Source organism: Rhinichthys klamathensis, unplaced genomic scaffold, assembly GCF_029890125.1.
Source record: "Rhinichthys klamathensis goyatoka isolate OS25496 unplaced genomic scaffold, OSU_Roscu_1.1 h1tg000488l_1, whole genome shotgun sequence".
Taxonomy (NCBI): domain Eukaryota; kingdom Metazoa; phylum Chordata; class Actinopteri; order Cypriniformes; family Leuciscidae; genus Rhinichthys; species Rhinichthys klamathensis.
The window spans coordinates 246,794-261,270 of NW_026606975.1; the positions used below are offsets into that span (position 1 = coordinate 246,794).

At 39.2% G+C, this 14,477-nt stretch overlaps 1 protein-coding gene across 1 annotated transcript; it reads right to left on the reverse strand.

Moving 5' to 3' along the window:
- Window positions 1-426: 426 nt before the first annotated feature.
- On the reverse strand, window positions 427-3,343 carry sp7 (Sp7 transcription factor). The gene is made up of 2 exons (XM_056237575.1): window positions 3,201-3,343; window positions 427-1,794 (listed from the first exon to the last, which is right to left on the reverse strand). The coding sequence occupies exons 1-2, from the start codon at window positions 3,219-3,221 to the stop codon at window positions 481-483; spliced, it is 1,335 nt and encodes a 444-aa protein (XP_056093550.1). The 5' UTR covers window positions 3,222-3,343; the 3' UTR covers window positions 427-480.
- Between the last annotated feature and the right edge of the window lie 11,134 nt (window positions 3,344-14,477).

Genomic DNA, 14,477 nt, shown 5'->3' on the forward strand with positions numbered 1-14,477 from the left:
CCCAAAAACGGTAGAGTTTAATGTTACAAAAGCTTTCTATTTCAGATAAATACTGTTCTTTTGAACGTTCAATTCATCAAAGAATCCTGAAAAAAAAGTAAATAACTGTTTTCAACATTGATAATAATGAGAAATGATTCTTGAGCATCGGATCATCATATTAGAGTGATTTCTGAAGGATCATGTGACACTGAAGACTGGAGTAATGGTGCTGAAAATTCAGCTTTGATCACAGGAATAAATTACACTTTACTATATATTCACATAGAAAACTGATGATTTACATTGTAAAAATTTTTCACAATTTTTTTTTATTTTTAATCAAATAAACGCAGCCTTGGTGAGCAGAAGAGACTTCTTTAAAAAACCTTAAAAATCTTACCGATCCAAAACTTGTCCGGTAGTGTTTTTTGCACACATTTTTACGCAGCTTAGCACCAGTAGCTCCACTCGTCAGAGTCTTCATCCAGCGCTTATCGTTTATATCTCCAGAAGCCCGCTACTGTTGTCCACACCATTCCCTGTGTTGCTCTTTTCCTCTCCACCGACGGTAGGATCCTGCATCCCAGCGACGGGATCCACTTTACCGGAATCCGTCGGCTCCTCGGTTCCTCTCGTCTCGGCCTCTTCTTCCGGCCCTTTCCCTTGCATGCTAGTTTCAGTGTGCGTCTTCTGGTGTTTGCTAAGGTGGTCGCTACGAGTAAAGCGCTTGTTGCACAGGACACACGTGAACTTCTTTTCGCGAGTGTGTGTGCGGACGTGGCGCTCGAGTTCGTCGGAGCGAGTGAAGCGTTTCCCACAGAACAACCAGTTGCACACGAAGGGTCGTTCGCCCGTGTGCCAGCGAAGATGAGCTTTTAGATGCGAAGCTTTTCCGTAGACTTTTCCGCAACCGGGAATGTGGCAGCTGTGAACGGGTTTCTTGCGTAGGGACGCGGCGGACGCTCCAAGCCTTTCAAGCTCCTGGCAATTCGGACAATCGCATGAAGACCTGCCAGTGGAGGAGCCGCCGGTGTATCCGCCCGAACCTCGAGTTGGTTTGATCCCCATTGGATTGTCAAGGATTCCAGATGTGGATACAGGCTTGGGTTTGTACATGTCCTGCGGGATCATGTGCTGCGAGGACTGGAGCAAGTGTGAAGACGAACTCAACCCTACGGATGAGTACTGCGCTGGATTGAGAGGCGTAAAATCGGGAGTGTAGCTTTGCATCTGTGGATTTAGGGATGCTTGCGGAGCCACCGGCTGCAACGGCGCTTGGAGGCTTTCAGGTTGAGGTTGCCCAGCGCTAAGCCAGTTTGAGTTGGTGTGGACGTCCCACCAAGAAGAAGTGGCGTTCGCAGGTGAGCCCGTGATCCCGGAATGGATGCTCTTGTACCATGAGCCATATGGATGCGTCATGTCTAAGTAAGTGTTGACACTTGCAAGGCAGTCCGCTGTAGCTTTGGTCCCCAAGAGCGAAGGGTCCTGAGAGGCACTCGAGGTCTGGAAAGTGGAGAACGGGTTGTATTCGGAGCCGTACGCTCCCGTAGGAGCCGGAGGAGGGCTTCCGGTTGGCGTTAGCAAACCACCGGCGGAGCTGAAGGAGCCGCTGTAAGTGTCCGCGACGCCATCGTTACCTCGTCCATTTTTAGGACTCTGGAGTTCAGAGGTCATGCTGTAGGCTTTCCTAATTGGTGCTGTGCTTCCCGCTTTCCCAGGTGTTGCAGAGTCTCGGACTGGACTGGTGCTCCCAAATTTATTGCAGGTTGCGGTTAGCATAGCCAAGGGACTGGATCCATAACGTGTTTCCTCCTGGGAAGAGAACGAAAGCGCTGATCAGAAACGAGGCAACAGGATTGTTAAAACTATGCTTTAAATGCATTGAAGTAGTGCGTAAAACATCCTTCCTGTGCTATTAGTCTAGACAGAAATATGCACCACCACTGAAAACACAATAATTAATGTCACCACACATGGAGTTCCTGTTTGACATGTTTACATCTCCATAGTGATCATCCGTTTGTGAAAAACAAGCAAGAGATTTTCAACAATACCATTTTGTTAAGAAGAATAAACAATTGTTTAGTTACGACACTCTAATTATGTTGTCAATCACAGTGTCAACTGTGCATTTAAACATTCATGAGAATGAAAAATAAGCAATAATCAACATAAATATATGTCAATGATTTAGAGAAGTTCAATCACTTCAAGCTGATCTAAACATGATCCCGCAAGTATTTAACAGGCTTAATGCCAGTGCATGAACACAGCTGCAGAAAAACATGTGGTAGCCATGTTTACACTTAATTCAATACTAAATGACAAAAAAAAAAAAGTTAAATTAGAGTATTGATCGGATTTTTACGATAACCCCGACCCTAACTTGTCGAAATGTCACCTTAAAGTCACAGGCTACTGTTGGACTTGGCTTCATTTGGAATGGCAGTGGTCTACCCCATTTTCCGTTGGGAAGTGATGATAAATTAATGAGTAAGGCACAGTGTGTGTGCGATGATATTTCCCACTGAGTGTGTGTGGTTAATCTTGGCACAAGTTCTGCTCCCGTTTCCAGGTTAATTGCTCCCTATTACCATGTGGAGCTTACATTTGATGCCTGCATCCAAAACCAATGTGCAAGAGTTTTATGTCTAAGAGTTTTTACATATTTCACTGTCTAGGTTACAGGCTGGCTTATATTGATTGCCTTGTAACAAACTACAGTCTAAACAATAAAGATTCCTCAATGGTTCTTAAGTTTAGCTTCGTTTTGTTTTTGCTCTATAGGGTTCATTAGGTCATTCAGATCAGTGAGTTATTTAAAACACCATAACAACTAGGCTACAGATTGAGGAACTTTAAAAGTTTCTTCAGTTAATGCAAAACCTTCAATGATTCTAACTGGAACATAAGAGTGGTTAGAATTGACAACATGGACTGAATTTCATTTTTTGTTCTATACACTTACTATGACATATAGCTCATTCTACTTTTAATATCTTATTGAAACTAGCCAATAACTTTTAAGTGAGTAACCTAAATCAGAAGACCCTTATCTGAACAAAACACCCATAAAGTGCTAATTCAAACAACCTTGTTTTTGTCATGCGCTTCTATAAGTTCACTTGACATAATATTTGAAGAAATCCGATTTATAGTCTAAAAGCAAACTGATAACATACATAGACAGGCCTCAGATCAGATGATGTATCCCATACCTCCAGAATCGACGCGGCCATCCCGGAGGAAAAGCAGTCCTGTGAAGTTCAGTCCAAAAGCAGGAGAGAAAAGCTCAAAACTGAAGCTCTGACTGAAATAAACTCTGTACGAGCGCAGCGACTCTCCTATGAGGATCCCGGGAGACCCGCCTCCTACTGACCGGAGAGGGAGGGAGAGAGAGAGAGAGAGAGAGAGAGAGAGAGAGAGAGAGAGAGAGAGAGAGAGAGAGAGAGAGAGAGAGAGAGAGAGAGAGAGAGAGAGAACGCACATTGCGATTTATGGGGGGCTTAACTTTAACACTCGTAATTAGATATAAACTCGCAAATCTTCGAATTTATTTATTTTTCTCAGAATTGTGAGATATAAACTTGCAATTGCGAGTTATAAAGAAGAATGCGAGATATAAACTCGCAATTCTGAGGGAGGGAAAAGTCAGAATTAAGGGATAAAAAGTCGCGATTAGCCTACCTTAAAAATAAATAAAAATAATTCCGTGTCGGAAACAAGCTTCCGTCCGTATGAACCCTCCCAAAATAATTCAAATAAAAGGTTAGGGGTCTCAAAAGTATGTAGACTATTGTTTTTATATATGTGTATCAACCTTTTTAAAGAGTTTTCAAACAAGGTTAAAGGTTAAAATCAAAAGTTAAATTGCGCTAATATGCTCGCGAACAGAAATAGCATTAGCGTAAAGAGGTAAACAACAGCTTCTGAGTAGAACATTCAGGAGACTACTGTAATTACATTATTATTGACTTAAATAGGCTGACTTTATAAATATAGTCTACTTTGTTTTGTTTAATATGTTCACATTCACATAACACACATAAGTTGTCATAAGGATGTTGCCTACAGCCTATATATCAGCAACAAATTGCACAAAATGGTTATTTTATTAGTGGTTTTACATTGCTCAAAACTGTGTTCATTTCCAAAACACTGAAAAAAAAAAAAACTGCCTTAAATTCTATCCATCATAAACACACACATGAAGCCTAGGCCTATATATATATATATATATATATATATATATATATATATATATATATATATATATATATATATATATATATATATATATATATATATATATATATATATATATATATATATATATGTAGCTATTGTGTGTGTGTGTATAAAGTTGATATGCTTTGGCAATGTACTTTTTTAATACAGGCTATAGCAAGTATGCATATTGTACTGTAAAGAAAATTATTTTACATGTTGAACTAGGAGAAGAGTAAAACTCTTTCAGTAAAAGACAACTATCACTGCTTAAAGTCAAAAATGGTAATGTGTTTTTCTAAAACTATATGAATTTGAGGATGTGAGATTTCACCAGCCAACCATTTAAAATGAAAAAATCTGTGCTATAACCATTAAACTAGTTGAACCAATCATATCAGCAGGACAAATAAGAATTTCCCCACACTTATAGCATGTTAGTTTACTAACACTGTTTTTCAGATTTATTATTATACACGCACCCAGATGTCAAGACTCCGGACAGCAAAGTTATAAGCAGTTTCATGACAGAAATGTTTTCACATGTTAAGCATATAATTATTTTATGTACAACGTATTAATCTGTTCTCAAAAATGCTATGGATAAAATGAATGTCAATCAAATCAAGTGAATCACAGTATTGGTATATTTACAGTTTGACACTCATTAAAGGGTTCCATCAGACACTTCATATGCAGAACCTTTTCCATCATGGGATCATTTTATGCATTTAGTTTTAATAAAAAAAAAAAAAAAAGATTTATGAATGAAACACCTCATAAACATTTAATCACTATAAACATTTTAAAAAACATTAAACATGAAAGTATTAGGCTTTGCAATCCCTTAAGACAATTCCTCCTTAGAACCTTGTTGGCATAAAGGGTTCATGAATAATGTTTCTAAGAGTGAGATGCAGTAGAAAGTATAATTACTCTTACCCTGTCAATTTAAAGATTAATTATCATTACACCCTGATTTAATGCAGACACAATTATGACACAATTTGAGAAATTGTCAAGAAGAAAAACCCTTAACAATTTAAAAGGAGAAATTATGTCTTTTGTGTAGTGAAACCTCTGGAAATTCAGTTTTTTGGGGATTTCTTAGTCATTTATCAAATGCATGAAAGTCAAAGATGCTTTATTTAAGACAGCCTTTATATTAAATAGGCCTATTTTGCTTTCTTTACTGACTGAATTTCTACTCTGTCTAAGCAAATTAAACTGAAATATTTTGCTTTTTTCCACCTAAATTTTTCTATAATCCCCGAGCACACGCGTGTACATGCACTACACAGAAGTTGTCTTTTCTCTGGCTTACAGACATCCATCAAGTGAATAAACAGCCTTCCGACAGCCCATCTTGGTTTTGAGTGTCCTTGTGGGTGTTGCTTTTTTCCAAAATGAGGGGAGAGAAGATTAAAATTGTTTTCAAAAATAAACATGTAATTTCATTCTTTATTTTCTCCCTCAATTACAAGGCATGGTCAGAGCAAGCTTGTAGTTTGTGAGAGTTTGGCCCTTACAGTAACACACAGACTATATTTAGCAGTCTGCTCCTCAACTGACCCTGTGTCTTTACTCACACACACACACACACACACACACACACACACACACACACACACACACACACACACACACACACACACACACACACACACACACACACACACACACACACACACACACACACACACACACACACACACACACACACACACACACACACACACACACACACACACACACACACACACACACACACACACACACACACACACACACACACACACACACACACACACACACACACACACACACACACACACACACACACACACACACACACACACACACACACACACACACACACACACACACACACACACACACACTAATTTCTGCAATCATATTGAACTGCACTGGCTAATTAGATTGGTGCCATAGGGGGCAGTGTTATTCCTAACGACATGATGAATCGCGTTGCTGTCAGAAACACTACAGTAAAGACCACACAGTGATTTATTGGCAGATTTAAATGTTAGATTAAGTCATTTTTGGACCTTAATCCACAGTCATACTTTGGTGTTTGTAAATAAGACTGTAAAGTTTAAACTCACCCGTGTTTTTGTGGCTTTTAATACAAGCTCATTACTACAGAATAACAAAAACGTTTTAAAATGCATAGTTTCTTCCGGGAAAATATTGATGGCATGGATGAAATAGTTCAATATGGGAAAGAAAAATGTGCATATCAAGTGATTTAGCTGATATACAGCACACAGGTCGAGAGTGTTGAAAGATGAAGCTATAAGTAAGAATCATATACATTCTCCAAACGCTAATGCATGTGCATTTGTAAACGGTTAACTTGGGATGGCCTAATAAATTTTCATTCGTGCATTTATCTCAAGTCTCGTCTGCTCATTTGATCTCATGACTTTACTTCTCAAATGAATGGAAACATATGCAAAGACATGAGTGACTCAAAACGGTGATGCAACTGGAAGAATAGAACGATTGACTGAAGAAGAAATGTAGACTTGCAATGTGGCAGGTTATGAAAGCCTCAATGCTTGATTTCCATTTACCGTTATGAATCAGCATGCAATCAATATGAACAGCATTTTCACAAATTGTGCATTTTGAATGTAGTTGAGGTTTTATTTTCTGTGGTAATGTATGATGCAAATGCATGAGATCTAAAAATAAACTCTGAGCTGCTTTCCACATTCATTTTATACTAGGGATGCATGATATTTCTGCCACCATATCGGTATCGGCCGATATATATGCATTTTTAATGATGTATTATATAAATAATGTATTATTTCCTTCAGCTGAGACGGTTCAGATGCGCACTGTTCAACATGATGATTATGAATTGCTTGAAATATGATTGGAATCACTTCAAAAAAGGAAAATACAGTAAAGTGCAACAAACTCTGTCATATCGACTATACATACAATTATAATGAGAACATTGTGTGTTTGGGACGTGAATTTTAATGGTGAGACTTTTGTTTTTGAAATCAGGCTCTCAAAAATTATATACAAATTCGGATTTAGATTTATAATATCCGCCAATATATCGGTTATTGGATTTCAAGTTAACTGTCACCCCCTTTTTTTTGAATATACATGAAAATGCACATTTCTAACTTAAATGGTTGTAATTCAAGAATGCTTTGGAATATAGACGTAATATTGGTCTTGTTTTAATGAAGACATTTGGCAGATTTTTGTAGAAGTGAAATAAATTAAGAAAGTGAAACAGAAAAAAAGTTATAGAAGTTTGAGTTTATGAAAATGTACAATGTAAAAAATTTAATTATTCATATTTTATATAAAATATATATTTTCAAAACCTGGGCGACTCTAAAACTGCAAAAAATCAAAGCCAAAAATCTGAACAAGTTGTGTTTCAAATTTTAGGTTGATATCTCAAAAAATGAGCTTTCAGTGAGAGTGTGTGTGGGTGCAGTACCGAACGCTTCCACTAGGGCACAACCAGACTCCATTACTGCCCATATAAGGGCGCCTCCATTTCCATATGTGTTTTGAGTGATATGAACCATTATTTCCACAATTTTCATACAACTTATGAAGTAGAGATCCTATTCAGAAGTAATATAAGAAGTTTGGCAGATTTTGATATGAATTCAACCTCTGAGAAACACATAAAAAGAACAAGTATGTGCGTTATAGCTTCCTGCCACATCACAAACGGTGAATCTATAATTTTTTTGATTATATTAAAAAAAAATTCAGACCTTTTTTTTCTAAAATAATTGAATGGATGCTATCTTTTAAACTCTTGGCATGAAAACACACTGAGGTTTCTACCCTTTCATGTTCATCACTATTTCAAAATAAAGGTCTAAACAGAACACGCCTTAGGAGTATGAAAATATTCTTGTTGCACATTGATAAATTACGGCTCCTCTGTAATTTATTTTGAACATCAAACACCAAATATGGAAACTAGAGATTGTAAGCTTTCAAATGATATATAGTTTGTCAAGATTAGTTTAGGTTTAGTATAGGATATTACTGTTTTAAAAATGTAATGTATTTGGGCCCGCCGGTGGGCCGGTGACACTCAATTATCGGTTATCGGCCAAAATTTTCATATCGGTGCATCCCATATTTTATAGCTCTCTTTCTGGAAGTCAACTTTACTTCATCCGAGGAGTTTTAAGAGAAACATCCGAGACATATTTGTGTACGTACAGGACACGAACATCACATGATCATCAGAGTGAAAAAATAAGGTTCAAAATGGGTGTGCCTTCACTAAATTTACTGAACACGCAAAGATATAAAGTGTGGAGCGCGGTGCCACATGTGGAGCGTTCAGCCCAGTTTGAGGGTTTGCCTTCCCAATGATTTGCATGTGGTTTCCCCATTTGGGCTAATAGCTTTCCTATTTCCCTTTGAGGAGCAGAAATCCCACACGCTGAACGGCTGAAATTGAAAGGAGAGGTGCAGCGGTGGTGTGTAAAGAGCCACTGGATGCAAGGAGTTTATTGGGAAATCCTTTATCACTCTGAAGAGCCACTAACAGCTTCCTTCAAAGTGGCAAGAGAGGAATCTATAATTAGAGATTTATAGGGAAACATTTTGTGTTTTTTATCTTTTCTATTTTTGAATTTTACATTGAAAAGTCTTCCTCTCTGGGCGAGGTAATGGGCTGTTAAAAGCACAGTAGATTATTGTGTTAATGAAGGGCGTTTGGGAGCCGCTGATTGCGCTGGAGTCAAAAAATGTGTATTTCTATAATAATTTGCATCAATATGTATATTGATGAAAATTAGTGGTTCTCCACTGGTTCTACTTCCGATTCAAATGGCGACCAAATACAGGTGAAACTCGAAAAATTAGAATATCGTGCAAAAGTTCATTTTTTAGTAATTGAACATAAAAGGTGAAACTAATATATTATATAGACTCATTACATGCAAATTAAGATATTTCAAGCCTTGTTATAATTTTGATGATTATGGCTTACAGCTTATGAAAACCCCAAATTCAAAATTAGAATATTGTGAAAAGGTTTTCATAAGCTGTAATCCACAATCATCAAAATTATAACAAATAAAGGCTTGAAATATCTCACTTCACATGTAATGAGTCTATATAATATATTAGTTTCACCTTTTAAGTTGAATTACTGAACTTTTGCACCATATTCTCATTTTTCGAGTTTCACCTGTACATTAACACAAACTGAACAAAATTCAAATTATTTGCATTTAGCAAAATTGGAATATCGCATAAAACATTTGCGAATAAAGCAGAGTTTCCATCCCATGTGTTCAAGAGAACAAAATCGTCACTTCCTGAGAAATTGGAGTAAAATATCTGTAATAACAATGGAAGTTGCTGCAATCAGGCTCTTTTTCCCTCCATCATAAACGAGTGTGTCTCAGATCGTCAGACGAAACTCAATAAACCAGGGGTCTCAAACTCAACTTAACTGGGGGCCGCTGGAGGTAGAGTCTGGGTCAGGCTGGGCCGCATCAAGTATTCCACAAAAATAGTATTCAAGTATTCCAAAAAAGGAGCACAACTGATCCAATCTTCTCAATCTTTATTATTAACGTTTCTTCTGAACTGTTCCTCTGAATTTGAACATTCCTTTCTGTACATGATTGGTTCTTCATGAGCTGTCCTTCTGACAGTTGAAGTTCATTTTACAAACTTTCTTTGTCTATAACACATATTTGTAATATTTATATTTGCTTATGTCCTTTTTATTTTCTTTATACAACACATTAATGATATTGAATGTTTTTTTTGGAAGGCACATTTCCTTTTATTATATACTTAGAAAAACAATTATTGCTTTTGAAATACAAATATTTGCAGTCATGTCTGCCCGTCTTATTGAATTCTTTCTACACATGCATAGTGTCTCAGGCAAATTACTGACTGCACAAATCAAAGCAAACCTTCTTATCAACCTGTTGGACACAAATTGCAAGCTCAAAATGATTATTCTCACATTGTTTTAGAGCAGGGTCTCTCTCCAACACGTCGCTCGCGAGCTACCAGTAGCTCGCGGCCTGATTGGTGGTAGCTCGACAAGGGGCCGTTCACATATCGCGCTCACATATTTTGCGCGCTCAAGTTCGTTATTTCAAATGTAGGTGCGCGTGCGCGGCAAGCGCGCTCATAATTGAAGCGACGCGCTCATTTTTTCCAGGCGCGCAGTATGTTTGTACTTCGCGGTTGTCTATGGCAACTATTGACAACAAACCCACCGTAAGGTAGCCCATTTAAAACGCGGCACACGCAACGACAGGCCGCACTAACATTACACTTTAATGTCAAGTAGGGGGCCACAAAATATCACCCCGCGGGCCGCGAGTTTGAGACCCCTGCAATAAACGCTGTCGTGTTCTCTGGCGTTCGGATGCTGGTGTTCGGGAACACACTCGTGTGTGTGAGACGCTTCTGGGGGGAATTACACCAAATCATTCTGAGTGATCACACACTTCGACTCCGGCGTTTCAGAAACACCAAACCAACATTAGAGACGCTGCGACGCCATTGGTCCGCTGGTTAGTCCAGTTATCCAATCACAGCTGTGTGTTGAGTGTTTGTTGAGGGATTTGCAAGGGGTAATCCATCGACCGGAAGTTGAAGCCGGCCGGGTGCCGCCATGTTGTAGCAGAACTTCACTTGCGTTAGCATTTCCATTGACTCCCATTCATTTTAGCGTCACTTTGACAGCGAATAACTTTACATCGGAGGCGTTTAAAGACTCCATTTGTCCATTATTTATTTCTAAAGAAACACGACAATGTATAAAGGGCTCCATTACCTTCTATGTTACATTATGGCCCTGTAGAAACCGATTTAGTAAAAATAGGCTAACGATTGCGTCATAACCACTCGACTCTGTCGCGCTGTACAGAAGTTACCGTACAGACAGGAGGAGAAGCTCGCAGGCAATCGGGGGGACGTCCCGTCAAGGGAGAAGCCCATAGATAATGAGTCCATAAAAGCAATGGAATACTTACTCCTGCTCACTCACGCCAAAGAACTCTTTGCCCAAGTTCCCCGTCTCTGCAAGATTAACGTTGGCAGTTTTCACGCACAGCTACTAGGAGAGTAACGTCTGTCAGACAGGTTGCTCACGTCATCAAGCTTAGTTTGAGTCGGTTTGAGTCTGCGCGTCAGGAACGGAAGTGCTCAAAAATCGCTAAAAATGGGCTTCAACTGTCTCAACTGAGTTCCAATGAGATGGCTCTGTCCACTTCTTATACTGTCTATGGGGATTTGTTTGGTAAATAGGAATACTGGCCTTCAGAGGTAATAGCAAAACTCGACAAGTGGATCATTTTAATGTGTGATTACAACCCCTTCACACACAGGCAATAAAAAAAGGATTCATTTTAGTAGAAAAGTTACGTAGAGCACCTTTAACTCAAACCTTTTTATAATTTGAGCTTCATTCCTTTTTACATTAATTTACAGTCGTTGTGACCATTAGATGAAACAACATCATTTTTTGGCCAGTTTCTAGATATAATATATACAAACTGTTTTTTTAAGTGTATGCACAACTCATTTTGGAGAGGTTTTACAGTTTGGGGTTTTTAAGGTCTATATGCTTTCATCATTAGACTCCGTATCAGAGTACCGAGGATTTCACTGTGGTTAAATGGGAATCACTGCAATAATTCTCCGTGGATTCCTCTCTGAGCCCGGGCCCTCAGCAAATTAAACTTCTTAATAACGCTGCCACGCAAGGAAAAAGTGAAATGATTAGACGTGTGCGAGTGGCTTTGAGATGGAAATGTGGTGAGAGGGAGATACAGGGTCAGGGACAAACTCGCCTCACAGCGAGATGGCTTTTTCCAGACCGTGTGGTCACAAAAACACAAGAATTCCTATGGAAAAATAAGTGAGAAAGATGGGATAAAAAAAGAAAAAAGCTTAATATCTTCTACAACAGGCCTTTCTGCAATAAAAAAAACAAAACACAGCTTTGGTTGTGCAGGTCATTAACTGAAGACAGTGAAATACTCATGAATTGGATGTCAAACTGTGTGGGGCCTGAAGGAGCCAGTATGATCATAACAAAGAGGGCAATTTTATGAATTACTGGTTACTCAGGACTCTAGACTATACTAAACATGGCACCAATCTACCACTAGTGCTGCTGTCCGCCCCCATGAGCTTCACCACAAGTGTCCTCCACAAATCATCAGTTTAACAAGAGTTTAACATCACTCATGCAACTGACGCGAAACACACAACCCATGATGCCATTTTAAAACAGAACAATTCAGAAAATCAAAAGATTAAAGGCCCTTGCACACTGAGTCCGAAATTTTCGTGTGCGTTTTTTCGGATTCGTGATTCGGTGGCTCTGAATTGTCAAAACACCATTCAAACTGTTCGCTACGGATGCGAAAAACGCAGAAAATTCGATTCGAACCAGATTCGATTTTTTTATGACGGACGAACGTTTCGGAGGCAGTGTGCAAGCGGGATTGACATAACGTGAGGTCGTATTTATTTTTTAACGTGCGAAAATTTCTGGCCTTAAAGGTACAATATGTAAGAATTTTGTAATAAAATATTCCAAAATCACTTGCACAGTGTGATATATTTCCTGCAGTTGTGTACTTACAATATCCCAAAAGTCTCCAAAGATTTTTTATTTCAGAGAAATTCCAGTTTTAAAAAGTGGCCGTCCCGGAAAAAAATGTCGCCTGTCAATGACGCTATATCCGCGCTATCCTCGGTTTCCGTTCATAGGCCCTGTCCCAAATGGCACACTCCGGACTTGTGGACTTCCTCAGAGTCCACACTTCGGTGACGTCATGTAGTGCATATAGGGCCCTTAGCGCGAGTCCGCGAGGGCGCATTGAGAGGTGTTTTTGGGACAGACTCGATCGTCACGCCAGAAACAGGAAGACGGTCTGATTGTTGTTATGGACAGGAGCTACGGGTTCGGGGAAATATGCGGCCTATTGTTGTGGTGTTTACATGTGACTCAGTAAAGCCCTGACATTCTGTTCTATTTATTTAATGAATCATAATGCGATCGTATTATTCAGCTCGCTATTATTAGCCTATGTTTGAGACATCAACCACCACTGGTAGATGATCATAATGTTTGTATAAACTTGTCATAAAAACCGTAATGATAATTATTACACTTAAATATTTTCTTCTCAGCCATGTTAACAATTGTCCGTGAGCGAAATCTCCTTCCATCTGTTGTCTGATTGGCCTTTCGCAAGGATTCCTGGGTAGTTAAAGTGCGTGGAGCCTGCATCTATGCGGGCAGCTTCGCAGAAGACCGCTTCAAGGGTACACAGGGGGCGCTGCTGAGCACACTTCAGAGCGTTAACATGCTAAATGGGACGGCCTACGGACTCGTAGACTCGGCAAGCACGCGCAATTTAAGTCCACGAGACCGAAAGTCCGCATGAAGTGCGCCATTTGGGACAGGGCCATGCTGCCATAGCCATGACGTAACCATGGCGACAGACGTGGACAACTGCGCAGTGCGCAACATTTAGCGGGACGCAGTTCTTGTTTCTTTCAAACATAGACCATGGCGAGCAGACTTTGGGACAAACAAGGAGAACTAAAATGAGGATCAACATCAGCGTGGCGTTTTTGAGATGCCGAGAGCTAGCGTCCGCGACTAACTTGGACTCGACAGAGCTTCACGAGTCACGACTTGACAGCTTTATTAGACAAGTGAGCAAATGTACATAAAACAAATCAATGTTATATAACGTTAGCTCAACATGATGAAATGTTAGAATATGGTCAGTATGTTATTCTAATGTTGATCTAGCTTACTGCTAGTTTCGTATAGCAAACGAACTAACACGTAGTATAACATTATAACTTTCAACACACATTTAAATGCCATTTAGTGTGATAGTGTAACGTTAGACCTAGTGAAGCAGCGCTGTGTTACCTCACAAGTTTAATTGGTCTAATAAACTGACCTGTGTGAGTAATACAGCACTTGCAGGTTCTGTAGAATTAAATGTCCTTATTCCTTTATATCCGCGGGACTCGCGTGTGATATCTGTCTCTTTAGCAATCGCGACCTGCTTCATACCACTGTAATGTTAAAAACATGAATGGTTGCGCTCATCCATAAACATTATTAGATCCATCAGCTTGACAGCAAGTCCCATCATTCAGCTCATCACTGCGTCATCAACCTACGCCTGTGTTATTGATGGAAACTGCAACTGACACACAGACAGACAGACAGA